This window comes from Pan paniscus, chromosome 5 (assembly GCF_029289425.2).
Source record: "Pan paniscus chromosome 5, NHGRI_mPanPan1-v2.0_pri, whole genome shotgun sequence".
Lineage (NCBI taxonomy): Eukaryota > Metazoa > Chordata > Mammalia > Primates > Hominidae > Pan > Pan paniscus.
The window spans coordinates 62,069,578-62,091,896 of NC_073254.2; the positions used below are offsets into that span (position 1 = coordinate 62,069,578).

General features: G+C 34.6%; 1 protein-coding gene across 2 annotated transcripts in view; it reads left to right on the forward strand.

The window, feature by feature from the left end:
• The window catches only part of CD2AP (CD2 associated protein), a 146,293-nt gene that overhangs the window by 92,516 nt on the left and 31,458 nt on the right, over positions 1-22,319 (forward strand). Inside the window, exons 6-11 of one of the 2 annotated variants that reach the window (XM_008958677.5) lie at positions 767-987; positions 3,261-3,339; positions 3,746-3,840; positions 6,124-6,228; positions 7,599-7,635; positions 8,736-8,798. In XM_008958677.5, coding sequence (XP_008956925.1) covers positions 767-987; positions 3,261-3,339; positions 3,746-3,840; positions 6,124-6,228; positions 7,599-7,635; positions 8,736-8,798 — 600 coding nt within the window. The remainder of the gene's footprint in view (positions 1-766; positions 988-3,260; positions 3,340-3,745; positions 3,841-6,123; positions 6,229-7,598; positions 7,636-8,735; positions 8,799-22,319) is intronic. The other variant, XM_003833191.6, reaches the window with a different exon arrangement.

The window sequence follows — 22,319 nt, forward strand, 5'->3', positions numbered from 1 at the left end:
AGACCTGTTACCTAATCTCTGAGCTAAAATAACAGATTATGAACTATTGACCTTTTTAAAATAAACATTTTTGAACATTCCCAGTTTTTATATTGAGAAACTCATGCTAACTTTGATTGGATTGAATCATATAGCTTTAAAAAATAATCTTATGTCTTTATTGTTTGTCTCACATTATATCATCTTTGGCCAAAAGCTATAAATTGACATGCTGTGTTTTTTTTTTTTTTTTTTTTTTGAGACGGAGTCTTGCCCTGTCACCCAGGCCGGAGTGCAGTGGCGCGATCTTGGCTCACTGCAAGCTCCACCTCCCAGGTTCACGCCATTCTCCTGCCTCAGCCTCCCGAGTAGCTGGGACTACAGGCACCTGCCACCAAGCCTGGCCAATTTTTTTATATTTTTAGTGGAGACGAGGTTTCACCGTGTTAGCCAGAATAGTCTCGATCTCCTGACCTCGTGATCTGCCAGTCTCAGCCTCCCAGAGTGCTGGGATTACAGACGTGAGCCACCACGACATGCTGTTTTTAAGGACCTCGTATGACATGATTTCCTAATTAGGATTTCTTAATTTTACTAATTAAGTTTACCTAAAATTATTATTGTTTTGCACAATAAAAAAGTCTGTGTAAATTGCATAAATTGCATCTTGCTCTTCTGGATATTTCAGTACTGAATAGTTTATTTTTTTTTTATTCTACTGTGTTTTATTAGAAGGCATATAGAATGTAGACATTATGACAGGATGTCAAGCGTTTTGTGATTCTAGGTGTCATTCTTCAAAAACAAATTATTGCTTCAGAAACTGTTTTGGCTGGGCCTACTTCACCTATACCTTCTCTGGGAAATGTGAGTGAAACTGCATCTGGATCAATTACACAGCCAAAGAAAATTCGAGGAATTGGATTTGGAGACATTTTTAAAGAAGGCTCTGTGAAACTTCGGACAAGAACATCCAGTAGTGAAACAGAAGAGAAAAAACCAGAAAAGGTGGTAATGATGGACTTGTTAGATTAACTCCACTCATTCTCTCATTAAACATTTTTTAAAATGTAAAAGTCAGTTTGTAACTGTGTTAGATTTCTTTTTTTCAGATCACTAATAATTTGGTTATGAATGAGGAGGCTGTGAGAAATTTTGTCTCCAAATTTACAATGATTAATATTCATGTTTGAATCTAATAAAATTAGAATGCTTATTTCTTGGTAAATTTAACACACTTAGTAGAAGCTTTAGGGTTTTTAGGTATCACAGTGTAAATAAAAATTAGAGGGTTTTTTGCCTTTTAAAGCTAAAATTATATATAAATTTAGTTTTATATATAATTAATATAATAAATGTATATTTAATTTGAATTAGACCTAAAATGGACTGTTTTAAAATGGATTTAGAAAATATTAAATTACTTGATATTTTGGCACTACTTAAATTTCCTCTAGATTGTCAACATTCATTAAATTTACTAAACTTCTTTGAATGTGTGGAGAATTTTATTTCATTAGCATTTTGCTGGCATTGTGAAATGAAACCAAGTAAGTGAGCCATAAATTATAAGAACTAAAAAGAAGCTTTAAAATAAAACCTTAAGCTGTTAATTTGGTGGTAAAATAGCTACAGTCTGTAGAACATTTTTTCACAGTTCCTTCTGTCAGTCCTATCTCTTTAACTCTGAAGAAATTATAGTATTTCAGTATTTACTTGATTCATGTAGCTACATCTCATTTAAAGACTGTGTTTTGGTTATTGAGATACTATTAAGTTTCCTCCTAAGATAGGTGGTTTCAACTTTTTTTATTCGTTTCCTAACTTGCTACGTATTTTCTTATGTAGCAGTGAAGAGTTGGGTTCAGGAAAGAGAACTTCCACTTTCTATCCTACATATTCCTAGCTCTGAGACTATCTGGCATTAGGATTGTGGGGTCAAATTGATTCTTGGTTTTAAAGGTAAAGTTTGGAATTCTCATGGTTTTTGGGGTGGTGCTTTATAGCCATGTAACAGCTAGGAATGTTGGACAAGCAATTCTTGGCATTGTGATAGAAATTAGACTAGATGATCTTGTGCCCCTTCTAACTCTAAAGCTTATGATTATATTGAATAACTTTAGTTGATTAATGATTATATTATCTTTTAATCATCCTTGATAATGTCTACTACTCAAGAGTTGTTATTAGTGACTGTAGTCTCAGGGTTACCCTATATAATGGTCTGGTCAGGCTTGCTTTGATCACTGATCCAGGAATTGATAAAATAGGGAGCACATTTGCTGTGTTTGTAGGTGCACCAGATTGGAAAATATGGTGGTTAGAGTTGGGGAAAACTAAAGTAAATATTTTAGAAGATAACAGAAAACACAGTAGTAGGTAGGTAAGTTAGCAGTGTGTTCAGATTTTTAAATAATGACATCTAAGGTTAAATGTACTGTTGTTTCTGGGTAGAGAACTTAAGGAAACACTAGTATAAGATGGTAAAGGACTTAGTCCTTTACAGATTACAATGGAAAAATGTCTAGTAGACTGTAGCTATAAGGAACATAAGATTACCTGAATCATTTACATTCAGATAGCAATGAAGTATAAAGAATTTTTTTTCTCCTCTTTCATTTTAAGGTTTAGTTCTGGGTTAAAATCTGGGCTTTGCTGCTAAATTCCTTTTACTATGGACAGATGACTTACACAAATTTGTAGTATTGTATGAATAGTGCCCACTTAATGCAGATAGTTATGAGGCTACTAGTCCTATTTGCACTATTTATATAAAGTGTTTAGCCCAGGGATTTAAGTTCTCAAGTGCTGTTGTTTTTATTTATTGTATTTGTTTTATTGTAGTTTTTAGAGATAGGGTCTCACCATGTCATCCAGGCTGGAATGCAGTGGTACAATCATAGCTCACTTATAACCTTGAACTCCTGGTTTCATGCAGTTCTCCTGCCTTGGCCTCCCTAAGTGTTGGGATTCAGACATGAACCACCGGTTCCTAGCCTCTTATTTATTTTAGAGATTCTAAAATTAAATCTCATTAATATACTATGGGCATCAGAGAATATTATCTTTGAGACAAGGAATCTTTAAATTGGTAGCTCTGAGCTATGATTTAAGGAACTTTGGAGACCTTTACCTGTTTTGTTGCTAAGTTTTCAGTCACATTACTATCCTAGCTATAAGTACCATTAGGGAAAGCTGGGTAACTGTAAATGGAAACTTTGTTTAACAGTATTATCTTTATTCTATCTTAAAATAGTTTATGCCATTTTTTTCTATTCTAGCCCTTAATCCTACAGTCACTGGGACCCAAAACTCAGAGTGTGGAGATAACAAAAACAGATACCGAAGGTAAAATTAAAGGTATGTTTTTGAATAAAGCTTTCATATTGGGAATAGTGGAAACATACTCAAATGTATTAAGAGACTTGTTGGAAGCATTTGTTACACTGTCTTATTAGAATAGCAAATTCTATTAGATGTAAGCACCATGAGGTCAAGGATTTTGATATACTTTGTTGGTTGATGGATGTATCTCCTTGTAGTTGAATCTGTGCCTGGAACATCACAAACAGTAAATATTTGAATGAATGGATTAATGAAATTGTTACTTAACATAAGGTATTGACTATAAGTATTTTAAAATTTAAAGATAATTAAGTTCATCTCTAATAACTTTTAGTATACTTTACACAAGATAGAGGCTAAATAAGTATTTGTTGAATGAATCCATTTGTGTGAGCCACATTATTTACATTCTTTATTTCAGCTAAAGAATATTGTAGAACATTATTTGCCTATGAAGGTACTAATGAAGATGAACTTACTTTTAAAGAGGGGGAGATAATCCATTTGATAAGTAAGGTAAGGTGTTTCTGTTTTTCAGTGAATTGCTTAATTTATTTATAGAAATATTTTTCAAAAGTTATACATTCACCCTAGAATGTTCTTATATTCACCCTAGAATCTAGAAGAGCTGGGACTTTGTCTTGTTTGTAAGTCCTGAAAACTTGGCACGTAATAAGTGCTCAGAACGTTCTCTTTTTGAGCTAACTTTTATTGACTGTATTTGTTATAATTTATATATTGGGAATTATTGTTAACCATCATATTTGTTCTTTTTTAAGTACTTTTTTTAAAAAATTAACCTCAAATTCCCAGGTTTTTATTCTTACTTCTCTTCCACCTCATTCTATTTTTTCTCCTGTCGTTTGGAGTGTTGTTTGTAATGTAAACAGAAGAAAAATAGGGAAACAAGCTAAACGTCCATGAGTATGGAAATGGTTCTGAAACTCTTTTTACTCTGGAAAATGATGTCACCATTTTAAAGAATGAAGTGATTTTATAACTTGGAATAAATCCTAATGCAAAATAAAGAGAAAACCCAGTAGTACTTGTGTGTGGGCAGAATCCTATAATAACTGTATTATGGGAAAATTACAAATATTTTGTTTTTGCTATAACCCTGTAGAATAATTTTTGAAATTCTGCCCCCCACCCCCAACCTTTTTTAAGTAGAGATGGAGTCTTGCTATGTTGTCCAGGCTGGTCTCAAACTCTTGAGCTCAAGCATTCCTCTCGCTTTGGCCTCCCAAAGTGCCGAGATTACAGGTGTGAGCTACCACACCTGGCCCCATTGTTTTACACTGACTTTGTTATAAGATGTCATAGTGTATATAATTTTTTTAAAAAATAAGTTTTATTGTGTAAAGTATAATGATGTTATAGGATACGTAGTAATAAAAAGGTTATTATAGTGAAGCAAATTGACATCTGTCATCTCACATAGTTACCTTTTTTGTTTTAGTGACAATAGCAGCTAAAATCATTTAGCAAGAATTTTATAAATGTATGTGAATTTTCATATTAATATAATTTGCACTGATTACACCTAATTTTTCATGCAAGGGTGGTGGGTATTTAGAAGAAACTTAGAAGGTCTTGTTAATTAAAAAAAAAAAAAAAAAATTAAAGACAAGGTCTTGCTTTGTCGCCCAGGCTGGCGTGCAGTGGTGTGACCATAGCTCAATGCAGCCTTGAGCTCATGGGCACAAGTGATCCTCCTGCCTCAGCCTCCTAAGTAGCTGAGACTACTACAGTTGCATCCCATTGCGCCTGATTAATTCTTTTTTCAAAATTTTTTTGTAGAGACAGGGTCTTGCTATGTTGCCCAGGCTGGTGTTGCAAACTCCTGGCGTCAAGCAATCTTCCCACATCAGCCTCTGAAGTTACTGGGATTACAAAACATGAACCACTGTGCCTGGTCAAATCTTGTTAATTTTTAAAGCAGCTGAATAATGTGATTAATTTTTAGTACATAAAGTGTTAAAAGTGTTAAGAAAGATACAGTTTAGAAATTCATATTCTCCCTCTCCACCTTCCTCTCTTTTCCACTTCCTTTCATTATATCTTTTTTTTTTTTTTTGAGATGCAGTCTCGCTCTGTCACCCAGGCTGGAGTGCAGTGGTGGTGTGATCCCGGCTCACTGCAACCTCTGCCTCCCGAGTTCAAGCAATTCTCCTGTCTCAGCCTCCTGAGTAGCTGGTACTACAGGCGCCTGTCACGATGCCCGGCTAATGTTTGCATTTTTAGTAGAGACGGGGTTACACCTTGTTGGTTAGGCTGGTCTCAAACTTCCGACCTCAGGTGTTCCACCCACCTCAGCCTCCTAAAATGCTGGGATTACAGGTGTGAGCCACCGTGCCCGGCCTCATTTTATCTTTCTCCTTTTTCCTCTGAGAACCTTTTAACGTTATAAATGGAATTTTAAAATTGATACAGTTTTAAAAACTAAACGCAATTTTTTAACTACTGCTAAAAGTAATACGTGGGAAATATTTTCTTTTAGAAGGACAGTGTGATCTGTTTAGTTCCAGCCAGGCACAGTGGCTCATGCCTGTAGTTCCTGCACTTTGGGAGACCAAATCAAGAGGATCATTTGAGCCCAGAAGTTTATGATTGCATTCCTGTGGTCCCAGCCACTTGGGAGGCTGAGTTGGGAGGATCACTGGAGCCCAGGAGATTGAGGCTGCAGTGAGTCATGATCGCATCACTGCACTTCAGCCTGGCCAACAGAGCAACGCTTTATCTAAAAAAAAAAAAAAAAAAAAAGGTCTATTGTCTTAATTATTCTATTTTGCTTTTTAGGAGACTGGAGAAGCTGGCTGGTGGAAGGGTGAACTTAATGGTAAAGAAGGAGTATTTCCAGACAATTTTGCTGTCCAGATAAATGAACTTGATAAAGACTTTCCAGTAAGCTTTTGTTTTTCAATGATGATAATACTTGAAAGAACATTTTGCCACTATTCTTTTGCAAACAAGTTTTTTTGCATTGTTATTGAATAATTTTTATGAAGGAGTTTCAGATGTAGCTATTCAGGTAGGAGTTATTTGAGTTATAGTAAAACAAAATAATGTTTCAGTTCCGTACTTTATTCTTCCTTTGTTTCTTTCTCGACTGTACTGAAAAATAAATGTTAGACTTCTTTATTTTATAATTTAAGAAGGGCTGTCTATCCTAATAACATAAATTAGTACTTTCCTGGAAGAAATTGTATTTTTATTTAATGTTGTTGAAAAGCTCTAGTTTATTTTAAGGTCTTGTGGATATTGCTGTTATGCTGTTGGTGCATTTTTTTGGGAGGGCAAGAGCACTCTGCCTCCTTACAGAATTTGTTATTTTTGTGTCACTTCTCAGAGAAAAAGTGAGGCTGAGTCATTCATCAGTGGTCTTTTGCCTTCCTACAACTTGGTCCCTTTTCCCCATGGATGAGGAATATAATAGTTTTTAGAATAGAGGGAAAGAGCATCAACACAAGCACACAACAGGATGGGCTACCATGTTAGGTTTAAGCCAATGCGTAACTCTCCAACTCTATGGAAGCTTAGGCTGTCTGAGGCCTTTGTTTTGTTAGATTGCATTCAGTATTGATTCAGCCTTCATATGCTTTATTTTATAGTTTTACTAAAGAATACGTTTTTCTGCTTTTATTATGTTTGTACATTATGGCTTATCAATTATTCTTAATTTGTAAAAACCAAGTCCACCAACTTAGAAGTGTATATCAATATTTTAAGGTATTAAGTCTTAAAAATGAGCGAATGTTTATAAATTGAGAAAAAACACGTCTTTGCCTTTAACTGTTCCTTTGAGAGTTCCAAAGAGTTAAGAGTGAAAACTTAGTCTATTTGTTGCTACTCTGTTTTTAAAAACCAAACCAAAACAAACAAAAGAAAAGGTCTCTCCCTTGTTCTGCCAGTCTTCCTCTCCCCACAACCCCAGCTGCAAAAGAGGGGTAAAATGGTACTTAGGAATCTTAACCTAGGGGAGGCAGAGCAGAACATTTTTGCTCATTAAGATTTTTAAGGTTTATTCAATCCACTGAAATATGGATTGAAATATTTGACTGAATTTTGACCAATGAGTCTATTTTTTCTAATGAAATAATTTGTTGTCATTGACTTTTTGGGTAGTTTTTACGATCTTAGCATTTTATATTTTGTCAAGGATTGAATGAAGAGGAGAGACATTTGTATAATTTAGATTATTACTAATTAGAGTTTATTTTAACTATATTTGATATGAAACTGGTCAGCCGTTTCCACCATTATTATTTTAACAGAAACCAAAGAAACCACCACCTCCTGCTAAGGCTCCAGGTATGTAAGAAGCATATTATTCAGTTTGCTGTTTTCCATTTTTTAAAATTCTAAAATGATAAAATTGGATCTAATGCAAACTATTGATTTTTATCAAGTATGATGTCTGTAAACATTTTTAGAAATATATGAAAATTGAATGTTCACATGCATTAGTATCTGTCATTTTTCTTAAAGTACAAATGGTATAAAATAGGGATCTTGAAAATGTAGATACTTTATATGTAATTTTGAGTTAATAAAATTAATCAAATTTAAACTGTTTTAGAAAACTTAATATATTGACCTGGCCAACTAGTTATTCTACCTTTTCAAATGAAATCCATTTGTTAATGTCTCAAATAATAATTTATGTACTCTTCTTTCAGGGAATATGCTGAAGGTTAAACAAAGTAGATGATTTTAAACAGATGAGTAAATTATGGTAGACCTAGAAGTGTCTTCAAGAGTTAAAGTTTTGTAATCTGGCTCTTTGCTTCCATAATTTTCAAATAATTGATCTTTACAAGTGTAATAAAAATTTCTATTTCCTAAAAGATTTGCTGTTTTTTAGAATAATTCAAGTCTTTTTCTCGCCCTTGGTTTTAGCTTTATATTTGCTGACCTAATCCTAGAGCAAAGAAAGCATAAGTTAAAAGTAATTTTTATAGAAGTTGGTGTTGAAAGCTTTTTATATAGCTTTACTCTTCAATGTGGTAGCCACTAACCATGTGTGGCTTTTAAACTTAAGATTAAATAAAATTTAAAAATTCAGTTTCTCAGTCATAGGAGTGCCATTTCAAGTGCTCAGTAGTCACATGTTGGATATTGAAAAAATAGAATGTTTTCATCACCACAGCTCTTCCGTACTGCAGTACGGTAGAGGATATGATCTCTAACACCTTAATTTGACAAAGAAGGAACTGAGACCACAGAGTAGGGTAATAGTGGCAGGTCCAGGATTAGAAATTGAGCCTGGTAATTCTGGTACATTGTTCTTTCTATTAAACCATGGTTTCATCTGATGTTATTTTTCAACTCATCTTTACTTTTTAGAAGTGTAATTGTCTCTGTGCTTTAAAACTGTCTTCTTAAAAAAGTATTAATGTTTTTTCCCATAGCTCCAAAGCCTGAACTGATAGCTGCAGAGAAGAAATATTTTTCTTTAAAGCCTGAAGAAAAGGGTGAGGCTAATTTTCAACTTTCAAAAAAGCAATTATTTCTTTTATTGTCATTTTAAAGAGAATTATTTCTCCACACTGAGTCATTTACACTGATTTTTAACAGGTATTCAGTATGTATTTAACAATGCTTGGAGTTTTCTGGGAGGGAGTAGTTCATTTTTCAAACAGATAACAATTTACATTCATTAAAAAATTAAACTATTCAGTAGGATGTTGTCTTTATTCAGTTATTTCACAGACTGTATAAGAAAACTAAGCATTAAATAACTATGCTTTTATTATTTTTATGGTGTTTCAGTTTTTAAAAAATTCCTTAGAATGTTGAAGACCCAGTTCCTACTTAAGCATGAAAATAATTAATTACATATTATTTAATCTCACTGCATGTGTTTGTCATAATGTAAACCTGGAAAGTTATTCCAGGGTACCACATGTATTTTGCTAAAAACCTTATTGGTTTGTTGTGAATTTGGAGAAAATAAGTCCTTCTTATTGCACATAAAGATATGCAATGATTGTCACTAGTAGATTAGTTTATATACATCAAGAAATTTGAATACTATTTTAGAATGCTTTTTGTTTCTTCTCCCAGTGTTGTAGTCTAATCCATCCTTGTTTCTTGCCTGAAGTATTGTATCCTCTTACTTGATTTCTCTCACTTTAGCTCCTTTTCTGGCTCATACTTCATGTTGTTGCCAGGATCATGTTTTTTTTTGTTTTGTTTTTGTTTTTTGTCTCGCTCTCTGGCCCAGGCTGGAGTGCAGTGGCGCAATATCGGCTCACTGCAAGCTCTGCCTCCCGGGTTCATGCCATTCTCCTGCCTCAGCCTCCTGAGTAGCTGGGACTACAGGCACCCGCCACCACGCCCGGCTAATTTTTTGTATTTTTTAGTAGAGGTGGGGTTTCACCATGTTAGCCAGGATGGTCTCGATTTGCTGACCTCGTGATCCACCCACCTCTGCCTTCCAAAGTGCTGGGATTACAGGTGTGAGCCTCCGTGCCTGGGCCAGTATCATTTTTTTAAGGAGACTGTTTTTTAGAGCAGTTTTAGGTTCACAGCAAAATTGAGCCAAAAGTACAGAGTTCCTATATACTCCCTTTCTTCACACAGGCACAATTTTTCCCACTGTTAACATTCTGTACCAGAGTGGCATATTTGTTAAAATCAGTGAGCCTTCCTACATTGACACTTCTTTATCACTCAAAGTCCATAGTTTCCTTTAGTGTTCACTCCTAGTGTTGTAACTATTACGGATTTTGACAAATGTATAATGTCCTGTATCCACCATTGTAGTATCATACAGAATAGCATTACTACTCTAAAAACCTTCTTTATTCTACCTATTCATCTGTCCTTCCCTTCAGCCCTTGTCAACCATTAATTTTTTTAATGACTCCATAGTTTTGCCTTTTCCAGAGTGTCATATAGTTAGAATCATACAGCATGTAGCCTTTTCAAATTGGCGTCTTTCACTTTATTATATGCCTTTAAAATTTCTCCGTATGTTTTCATGGCTTGGGAGGCATTTGTTGTTAGCATCAAATAATATTTCAATGTCTTTATATTCCACAGTTTATTAATCCACTCACTCACTGAGGGACATCTTGATTGCTTCTAAGTTTTGGCACTTATAAGGGGAGCTGCTATAAATGTGTGTAGGTCTTTGTGTGGACATATTTTCTATTCATTTGGGTAAATACCAAGGAGAGGGATTACCTGATAATATGGCGAGAGTATATTGAGTTTTGTAGGCGCAACTGCCAAACTTCTTCCAATGTGGCTGAACCATTTTGTACTCCCCCTAGTAATCAGTGAGAATTTCTGTTCTACATTCTAGCCAGCATTTGGTATTTTCAGTGTTTTGGATTTTGGCCTTTCTAATAGGTGTGTAGTGGTATTTTACTTTTGTTTTCAGTTGCAATTCCGTAATGATATATGATGTTGAATATCTTCTCATATGCTTAATTGTCATTTGTATATCTTTGGTAAAGTGTTCTGGTCTTTTGTTCATCTTTTATTCAGGTTTTTTTTCCTTCAGTTTCTTTCTTTGTATATTTTGGATAGCAATCCTTTAGTAGACGTCTTTTGCAAATATTTTCTCCCAGTCTGGCTTGTTTTCTTCACAGAGCAGAAGTTTTAAATTTGATTGAAGCTTATCAATTACTTCTTTTATGGATCATGGCTTTGGTGTTGTATCTAAAAAGTCATTGCCATACCCAAGGTCATCTGGATTTTCTCCTGTGTAATCTTCTAGGAATTTTATAGTTTTGTGTTTTACATTTAGGTTTGTGATTCATTTTGAGTTAATTTTTGTGAAAGTTGTAAGGTCATTGTCTAGATTCATTTTTTTTTTTTTGGCATGTGAATGTCTAGTTGATCCAACACCGTTTGTTGAAAAGACTTTCAGTTTTCAGATAAAAATCAAAAGTTCAAATTCAAGGCCCTCCAGTAACTAACTGACCCCCAGATTACAGTTTTGATATCATCTTCCACCCTTTGTTTACTAAATGTAGCACTCACTCTCTAGTCCCTAAATATGTCATGTACTTTCCTAGCTTTATCTTTCTTTTTACTTTCAAAATGGAAGTTTTTTTATATTTTTTTATACTTAAGAATTTTAAAAATATGCTGCACAAACAATTTATGCTTAATAAAAATATTAGTCTCAGATTAATTCTTTGTGAACTAGTTAGGTAGGAGTCTTAGATCAGTTTTTAGTACTTGTTTATAATATCTGTCCTACCTGAAAAACTCAGCTTACCAAGATATGTAGAACCACATGTAAGAGGTATATTGCTGGCTTTATTATCTATTTTTTTACTATTAAAAAAAATCATGTCACCAGTTAGGCAGCAGTTTTGTTAAAATTCAGATAGTGACTTCCCCTTTTCCCTAAAATCAGTCAGTTGTTCTTATAAATAAATTGGAGGCCGTGCGCGGTGTCTTACGCCTGTAATCCCAGCACTTTGGGAGGCCGAGGTGGGCGGATCACGAGGTCAGGACATTGAGACCATCCTGGCTAACACGGTGAAACCCCGTCTCTACTAAAAATAAAATAAAATAAAAAAAACTAGCCGGGTGTAGCGGCGGGCGCCTGTAGTCCCAGCTACTCAGGAGGCTGAGGCAGGAGAATGGCGTGAACTCAAGAGGCGGAGCTTGCAGTGAGCCGATATTGCGCCACTGCACTCCAGCGTGGGCGACAGAGCAAGACTCCGTCTCAAAAAAAAAAAAAAAAAAAAAAGGAAGGTGATGCATTTTTATTACGTTTATCTATGCAAAATCCTGCCCATGGTGGAATGACAGGGACCAAATTTACACTCCTGAGTTAAACAACTAGAAAATTGGACAAAATGTATGAAACAGTGGCTTTCACATATTGGACATCAGACAGTATAAGTCACTGTGACACTGAAGTGAGACCTATAATTACCACAGCTTATTGTCTAGAAGCAGTTTACAGGCAGCAGAAAGGAGGAAGCCAAACAGACCTCGATGTGCTACAGAGTTGAGGATGCAGAGATAGGTATTTAGGAAGGCCCGGGCAGCTACAATTTGTGGGGCAGAGTGCCAGAGTGGTGGGGACTGCACAGAGAGTACTCAGATCTGTAGACAGCTTACTGTGAGGCTTTGCCTGAATATTGATCTACACATGCATGAAAAGAAATTTCCATAATGGAGAAATAACCATTGGAAAGCAATAGGTGAAGCACTCTTTGTAACTCACAAATAGTTCATTTTTCCATGAGCCAGAGTAGAAAGATCTCATAATATATAGCACATTGGATAGAGTTCATAAAAGACTGTATCACCTTAGACTAAAGGTTTCTCTGCCTCTATCTTGGAAATACGGCCAACAAATTCCAGAATAAAATTTGGTACAACTTAAAAGCATATAATGAAATTTTGTATTCAAGAGAGTAAAAATCACGGCGTCCATTGTCTGATTAAAGATTGCCAGGCATGGAAAGAGCAAGAAAATAGCAATACACAACCAGGGAAGAAAAATCAGTCAGCAGAAAAGAGCAAGAAATGACAGAGATGGTGGAGATAGAAGGCAAGTACGTTAAAACAGCTATGATAAACATTTCCCATGTGTTTAAAAAGGTAGAAGAAAATGTGAACATTACAGTGCAAAAACTGGAAAATATAAGAAAGACCCAAATTGAACTTTTAGAAAAGAATAATACAGTATCTGAAATGAGAAACACTGAATGGAATGTCCAGTAGATTGGAAACTGCAGAAGAAAATGTTAGTGAACTTGAAGACATAGCAATAGAACCATTAAAAATGTATAGAAAAAAAGTGAACAGAATATTGGTTACCTGAGTGACAATATCAAGTGGTTTTACTTACCTGTAATTGGGGTACCTAATGGAAAGGTGAGAGAATGGGGACATGAAAAAACTTAAAGAAATAATGGCTGAAAATTTTAATTTGATGCAAATTTATGACAAAAAGCTTAAAGCCAGGAAGACAATAACTGTCAACCTATAGTTTTCTACCTAACAAAAATACCTTTTGGGAATGGGGCAAAATTAAAGCCTTTTGAGACAAAATCTCAGAGAACTTATTGCCAGTAGAACTGTATTACAGAAAATGTTAAAAAATTACTTTTGGCAGAAGGAAAACGATACTAGATTGGCAGTTGGTATTACTCAAAGCAATGAAGAATGCCAGAAGTAGTAAATATGTGAATAAATATGGAAGACATTTTCCCTCCGTTTAAAAATCTCACAAGAACTGTTCACTGGAATGACTTGAAAACTTAATATAAAGTGTTGGTTTTGGAGTTTTAGGGTAGATATGAGAATTTTTTTGTATATAGGTTAAACAAGAGAAGGCATAACAAAGGAAATGATTCTAAGTATTTTCAGAATGCTCTCATACACCTGATATGCCTTTAATAGATCAGGTACCATGAATAAGAAAAATGTCAGTGTTTTGCCAGTGACCTTTGGACACATGCATTCAGAGAGGGCCAGTTGAATATTGAATATTGTTAAATTATTTTTTACTAAGTAACAGTCAACATAAATCAAAGTTCTACCCTTGTTCCCATAGTTGAGAGAGGGAGCATTTTCAAACCATGGCTAGGACCAATTTGAAGCGTCTTAAGCCTTCCACCAAGGAAATAAAGCATTTTTCATTTGTATTTGTGTTCATGGTTTTTATCTCATGATCTTAGGTTCCATGGAAGGTATCCTTTGAAAAGCTCTGTTCTGTCAGAGATGCGAGGCGCAGAAAAGAGCTACTTAGAAACCATGAAACTGATCACCCCTCTATTTCGGACTCTTAAGTGATTCCCCATTATTTCATGGGATATTTTCCCAAATGTTTAGATAAGTGATTAAACTCTCACTTTCTACTTTCTGTCCCAAGCCACCACGTGGATTTTCTCAAACCTGCTTAGCAGTTCTCTGCCCCTCTGTTGTTTTCATTTTCCCAGAAGTACCTAAAATCCTGGCAAGCTGTGTCCCAGAATGGTAATAATATTACCACTTTGAAGCACAAGTTATCCTGCTTTTTGAGATGTCCTTTTTTGTATTTATCTTTCAGTAAGATACTCATCATGTCATTGGTATGAAATTCATGATACAAAGGGAGGAACTCATAATTATTTTGGAATGCAGGTAGGGAGGCATGTAAATGTGTAGAAGAGAATGTAACAAAGGTGCTGTTTCTTATAAAATCACTTAAATGGTAACTTTTATCTATATGTCCTCCTCACTTCCTCTACACACATACACAGTCATACCCACAGAAAGAGCATAAAATGGTGCTGAAGGCCAGTCTGGTTCTATACTTTCACTGGTAGAAGCAGTGAATCTGCTCACTTTTGCTTTAGGAGCATTTCCTTCTGAATTCTATTATTGTAGGCTCATGGCTTCAGCCGCCATTTGTATACTTCTGATTCCCAGTCAGTGGATGGATTTATTTACATTTATTGCTTTCCGTGTGTTTGCAGTTCCATCTGTTTGCATTTCATACTTTCTGTCTAAAATACATACTTTTTTAGGGGACATCCTTCTTTCTCTGGAATTGTACTTCTCAGAATCTTTCATGGCCAGGTTTTTCTCATCTTTTAGATTCCAGCTTAAAATTTTGCTTCCTTGACAGTATTTTCCTTACCTACACTATTTAAAAGTAGGTATTTCTCATTATTGTCTGTTACATATTAGTTTAGATGTTTGTTTTGGGATATTCTTTACCCTGCACTTGGTTAAAGTCCATGAGGGAAAAGGTGTGTGTATAGATACCTGTACCTTACTTGCCATTGGTTCTCTAACGCGTTACACAATAGGTATATAATACATAGGGAATACTTAATGCAGTACTTATTATATAATATGAAGGATTCTTTAAAATCTGAAGGATTCCAGATTATGACATGTTTACATTTGTTTTTCCGAAACTTCCTTCTAGTGGTATTTAGCTAGATAATGGTGGTGTGGATAGTGGAAGGTGGTATGGGTAAAAGGAAGCTGAAGTGTTTCAAGAGCAAAGAACAGAAAATCCTTATTGAAACTGACTTAAACAATAGGGAAAAAATCTCACGTAATTGAAAGTCTAGAAGTAGGAGTCATATGACCTGCCACTCGGTGATTCTGTTATGGACCTGAATTATATCTTTCCATTCTGCCATCCTCAGTGTACACTTTATCTTCAGACTGTCTCCTCTTGTGATCACAAGAATGCTGAGAGTGGCAATCAGGGCGACATGATTTCTTGTCCATTTGACAGAAAAGAGAGGAAAACCTCTCCCTAACCATAGAATGTAAGTCCTTTCAGTTTCTTGGACCACTTTTGGGCACATTTACCTGTAGACCAATGAAACTTGTAAGAAGAATACTATTTACTGATTGTCTCAGTGTAATCATATGAAAGTAGGATTGATTTGGGAGGACTCAACTGCATTGTCTGCTGAAGACTTTGAGATATATTTAGGATCTATCATAAGGAATGCAGTTTAGGTTCTACTTTGACATCTTGTTGACTAATGAGATACTAATGATTATGACGATGGGAAAATGAGATAGGAAGTATGGAATAGAGACAGTTTCTGGAGGAAACCATGTGAATTCAGCTTTTGACATGGGATTTGATACGAAATATTGGCTGAACTTTTGCTAAGAGTTTGTATTAAGTGTTTAGTTGGAAGGTGCTATTCTGGAAGTTAGGTATTAAATTTACGGGTATGGGTAAGATCGTCCAAGAAGATTGCTTAGTGTAAGAATGCGAAGAGAGCTTTCTCAGAATATATACATTTAAGAAGTTGTTTGATGACCAGGAACTCTTGAATGTATATATATATATATATATACACACACACACACACACACACACACACATATACACACACATATATATACACAAATATACACACATATATACACACAAATATATATATACATATATATACACATATGTATGTACACATATATATACACATATGTATGTACACACATATATATATACACACACACAAATATATATACATATATTTGTCAGAGTCATCTGCTAGAAGTAGGAGAGCTACAAATAAAATGAAGAATCATAAGATCAAGATAGAGGGGAAGAGGAGAGCCCAGTAAAGTCTGGCATTGGGGCTCATATTTCCTGTTGGAGCATTTGCCAATCTTGAAAGTGGTAGCTTAGCCTATGAAAAGAACTTTCGATAGACTTTTGGGTTCAAGGAGACAAAAATTAGAGTTCAAAGCTCGTGAAAGAGGAGGTATCCTAGTGAACTAGGTTTTGATTTAGTTCCTAAAGGGATTTACTGTAGGAGGAAGTATGAAATGGAAATAGACCTAACTCTGAGGAACACTGAAGTTCAACTTCTAATAATCTCAATTCTTGATGGGAGGAAGGTGACCTGGGATTTTTACTATCCCTACCTTAGCTTACTGAAAGAATGAAAGTAAACCTTCATTCTCTAGAGAAGAAGACATCATCTAGAGTTTTAAATTATCTCTATGTTTTCCTGTAAATCTTTTGTGTCTTGTACTCATTCAGAGATAGTTAGGCATACTGATAGATATGACACATGGCTAGAAACCAAGAACAACAGACAATGGAACCTGGCCTTTAGGGGATCTAGATATTAGAGATACTAGATATAAGCTTTAAAGTAACTGTGCTTAATAAATGTTAGAAGTGATAAAAGATGGGGTTGATAATTTTGACAGAACTAGAACCTTGTAAGTATATATGAATATGAGTCAGTCTAAGCTTAAATGAATTTGTTTACATATATAAGTATATATAAATATATACACACACATGTTAATATATGTGTGTATATTTTTAAAAGAAAATATCTGAACTGAAACATAAGGAGACAAAAAAGATAGAAAATATGGAAAAGACCTTAAGAGACATAAAGAATATGGTTGACTCTTGAACAACATGAGTTTGAACTATATGGGGTCCATGTATACACAGATTTTTTTCAGCCTAATGGGGAATAAAAATACAGTATTTGTGAGAATACAAAACCGCATATGAGGAGAGCCAACTTCTGTGCAGGCACGTTCCACAGTGCTCACCATCGGGTTTGAGTATGTGTGCTTTTGGTATACGTGAGGATCTTAGCACCAATCCTCTGTATATACAGAGGGATGACTGTACAGTGGGAAGGTCTTATGTACATGTAATTGGAGGACCAGATAGGAGGGAGAAAAAAATGGAGCAGAAACTGTATTTGAAGATACAATGTTTTTCAATTTTCTAAAAGTGATTAAAAGCATCAGGCCACAAAACCAAGAATACTATGGAATCCAACCTGGATATATGCAAAGAAAACATTGAGGCAAGGAATTGAAGAACACACACACAAAAATGGAAAAATATTCCATGTTTAAGGATTGGAAGAATCAATATTGTTAAAACTTCCATACTACCCAAAGCAATCTGCACATTCAGTGCAATTTATAACAAAGTTTATAAATTTATAACAAAGTTGCCATTGGAAACAGCACAAATGTTCATCAGCAAAAGAATGGGTAAAAGAGTTGAGGTATATTCATATACCATGTTACCACGTATCAACAAATAAATGAACGAGAGCTACACACAGCAAAATGAATCTTAGGATTTCATTGACATAAAGTTAAAAATATTCATAAATAATCTGTGGTGTTAGAAGACAGCTTGGGTGGGAGCAGGTGGGGTAGTGATTGGGAAGAAGCATAAGGGTAACTTCAGAGATGTGGATCATGTTCAGTTCTTGGCCTATATGGTGGTTACTCTGGTATGTTCATGTGGTAATAGTTTCTCAAACTTTATACTTACCGTTTCTGAAAATGTTATGCTGCAGTTTAAACTTCAGTGAGATAAATACGAATAAATATATTTTGTCCTAAAATTTTCTAAAATGTTAGGAAAATAGGTTCAATTAAGAATAGACTCACTACTTTTTAGGTAGTACATTTTTTCTCTAAGGCATCTCCAAGTGATCACAAAGAATAGAATATTTGATTTTTTAAGTTAGAATTTATGCACTTGGAATCACTCCTGTTTTGGTGCCCATATTATCACTTATTTTTCCATTTCAATTAATGCAGTAGGACATTGACCCTCATCTGAATTAATAAATGGGTTAACTTATTACGTACAGTGTTGGTAATGTATTGCTATATTCTGAAGCAAATAAAAGGACATATTTTGGTTATTTTGTTGTATTTTGTTAGCATACATTTTAGACATTTTTGTTAAAAAAATTATATACTTGAGATAACTCTTTTCTATATTTCATTTTCTTTCTTGGAGACAGGGTCTCACTCTGTTGCCCAGGCTGGAGTGCAGTGATGTCATAGCCCACTGCAACCTCAAACTCCTAGGCTCAGGTGATTCTCTCACCTCGGCCTCCAGAGTAGCTGGGACTAAAGGTACATGTCACCATAACTGGCTAATTTTTTAATTTATTTTTTTCTTTTATAGATATGGGGGTATTGATTTGTTGCCCAGGCTTGTCATGAACTCCTGGCTTCAAGCGATGCCCCCATCTCAGCCTCCCAAAGTGTTTGGGTTAAAGGCATGAGCCACTGCACCCAGCCTGTGTCTTAAATTATCATAATATCTGTACCTTATGCAATTCTTCCTTGGTCATTCAGGCAGCTAACATAGAACTTTTTTTTCTCCTTAAATCTACATTTTCTCTTGGATTTGGCAAATTTTTAGCTGAACTAACATTCTAGTACTCACAGCTGGATGTTCTCAAAAGAATGAAGTTGGAGCCCTACCCCACACTGTAAGCAAAAAGTAACTGAAAATGGATCATTGACCTTAAATATAAGAGTTAAAACTCTTAGATGAAAACAAGAGTAAATCTTCATGGCCTTGGATTTGGCAATAGGTTTTTAGATACGTGTGATATTGTGATATAATAAGGAATGTGTATTTAATATTTGTCCCTGGTTCCTGGCACCATAGCTCCTAAAACCCTTGAAATTTCCTGAGTGATAAAGGTGAGAGGAACATCTTTTGTTATTTATAACAAGCATCTTTCAACCACGTCTGAGTTTATATTAATGAGGAGGCTTTTGTAAAGTCCCTAAGGATGGGGAGGGGCCTTGTTGCCAGGGGAACCAACCAAATGTTTAGCTTTCATTAAAAACCCTAAACAACAGAGTTTAGAGAGCTCGTGGGTTGGTGAACACATTGAGGGGATAGGAAGGTGGTACATCTGGAGAAGTTATGGAAACTCTGCATCTCTTCCTGCATACCTTGCCTTTTGCATGTGTTCCATTTGGCTGTTCTGAGCTGTATCCTTTATAATAAACTGTTAACAGTGAGTGAAGTGCCTTCCTGAGTTCTGTGAGCTCTTCTAACAAGTTATCAAACCCAAGGAGTGATCATGGGAATCCCCAATTTATAGCCAATTGATCAGAAGTACGAGAGGACAGGACTTGAGATTGGCATCTGAAGTGGGAGCAGTCTTGTGGGTCTGAGCCTTTAACTTGTGGGATCTGATGCTAACCCCAGAAAGACAGTGTCAGAATTGAATTAAATTATAGGACACTCAGCTGGTGCCAGATAATTGGTTGTTGTGGGAATAAATCGCCACACATTTGGTGTCTCAGAGTGTTATGAATCTAGAGAAAAGTATTTTGTTCTTTTTAGACTATGTCACAAAAAGCATATTTAACCAAAGAAAAAATAATTGTACTTTATCAAAATTAAAAACTTATATGCATTAAAGGACATTAAGAAAGTAAAAAGACAACTTACAAAATGGGAGAAATCTTACGAGATTTGCAAGTATCTGGAATATGTAAAGGACTGTTATAACTTAACAACAAAAAGACAAACCTGTTTAAAACTGCAGCACAGGCTGAAATAGGTATTTATCTAAAGGAGATATAAAAGTTTTGTTTTTTATAACAAGCATGTTTATAAGCATGCTTGTTATATAAACACTTGAAAAGATGTTTAACATCATTAATCATGTCAGTAAGCACTTGACAAGATGTTTAATATCATTAGTCTTTAGGGAAATGCAAATCAAAACCACAGCGAGCACCACTTCACACCCACTGAGATGGTTAAAAATTTTTTTAAGAAAGGAAAATAAGTAATAAATGTTTGCAAGGATGTGGAGAAATTGGACTTTTATACATTACTGGTGCAAATAGAAAATGTTTTAGCTACTATGAAAAGCAGTTAGGTGGTTCTTCAGAAAGTTAAACATGGAATTACCATATGACCCAGCAGTTCCAAACGTCCAAGATAATTGAAAACAGACTCTCGTGTATTGTACGTAAATATTCATAGCAGCACTATTTACAGTAGGCAAAAGGTAGAAGGAATCCAGATATACCTCAATGGGTAAACAGATTGTGTTTTATATATGTGTGTGTATATGTATAATGGAATATTATTCAGTCACAAAAAGGAATGAAATACTGCTATATGTTATGAAGAGGATAAACTGCTAAAACATTGGGCTAAGCGAAAGAAGCCAGACACAAAGATAATTGCATGATTCCATGTGTATGAAGTATCCAAAATGGGTAAATCCATAGAAGATAGAAGGCAGGTTGCTGTTTGCCAGGGGTTAACTAATTAATGAGGAAAGGTTAACTAATCTTCTGGGGTGTTGGAAGTGTTTTAGAAGTAGATAAAGGTGGTGGTTGCATAACATCGTGAATGTACTAAATGGCACTGAATTGTTCATTTTAGAATTTTTAATTTTATGTTATGTAAATGTCACCTCAACTAAAAAAATAAAATCTAGTACATAAATATGTTGCCATCTTATAGTAGTTATATAATAAGTCAGTACCTTATAGTTGATTTAGTTATGGACATAACCAGGAATGGTGAGTCGTATTTTTGTTACCTTTCGATTTCCATGTATTCTTTTTTTAGACTAACACTACAGAATTTCAAGCTGTTATTTGTGTATCTGTTAAAAGAAATATATTCGATCAGTGAACTTCTCTTTAATTTATATCCTTTGACCATTTTTCATGGTATTTTATATAAAACATCTCTTAATTTCTAGAAATTTAAGTTTGGCTGGTTGTTATAACTACAAATAGCTTTATTTCATTATTGATTTCAATTGGAGAGTTTGGTTTTTTAAAAATTCCTGGTGGTATAATTATATATAGTACATTGTTATATCTTGAGGCCATATAAAAATAGATTTTTGTACCAAATGATGACCAGAATTTTATAGACTAAGCTATATTTTCATATGATTCAAAGTATTAAATAAGTGGTAAAAGTGAGAAAATAGTATTTTGTATTCATTGTGAAATAAGACTTGTAATTTTTAAAAGGAAGAGGTTTAGCTATGTGCTATGATGTTCAGGTTTTATAATCACCAGTTTCTGGTTGATATGAAATCTTACAGAATTATTTGTGGTCTTGCGATAGACATTTTTTTCAAAGACCAAATAAATTTTGAAAACTATTCAGTATGGTGCTTAGGAGCTTCTTATTTTTGTATATATGTCTTAAGACACATTTTAGCTGACTGCTGTATTATGACTATCTCATGTATGCATGTGTCAATTTTAATACCTATTTATGAGCACCTGAAAGATCAGGAAGCAGGTATGTCATGTGTAATAAAAGAGTACTTGTTGCCTTTTTGGTGATAAAATTGTCTTTATTGACGTAGTATAAAGTTGTCAAAATTGTTTTTTTCCAGCTTATTTTCTTCTACTTCAAATGAAAATACCCATTTCATTGCATTATTAAATGAAATGGTATTAATAAAATTCTTAGTACAGTAGTAAGAATTACAAATATAAGCCTATAATTCTCTCGTCTGTGGCTAAGCAGTCTTGCCCTTGTTTCTCTTAACATTTGATTTTTTTTTTCCTTCACCATCATGCTTTTTAAATTTGAATGTTATATAGGACTTGAGTTTCTACTTGTTTTTAGTTCTCTATATTTCAGTTTCAGAAAATAGTCTGGATTTAAGTCTAGATAATTTTCTGGTTTAGAGTAAAATCATATGTGGTTGTATTTGAGATAGACTACTACACTTAAAAGCAAAGCTTCCTGG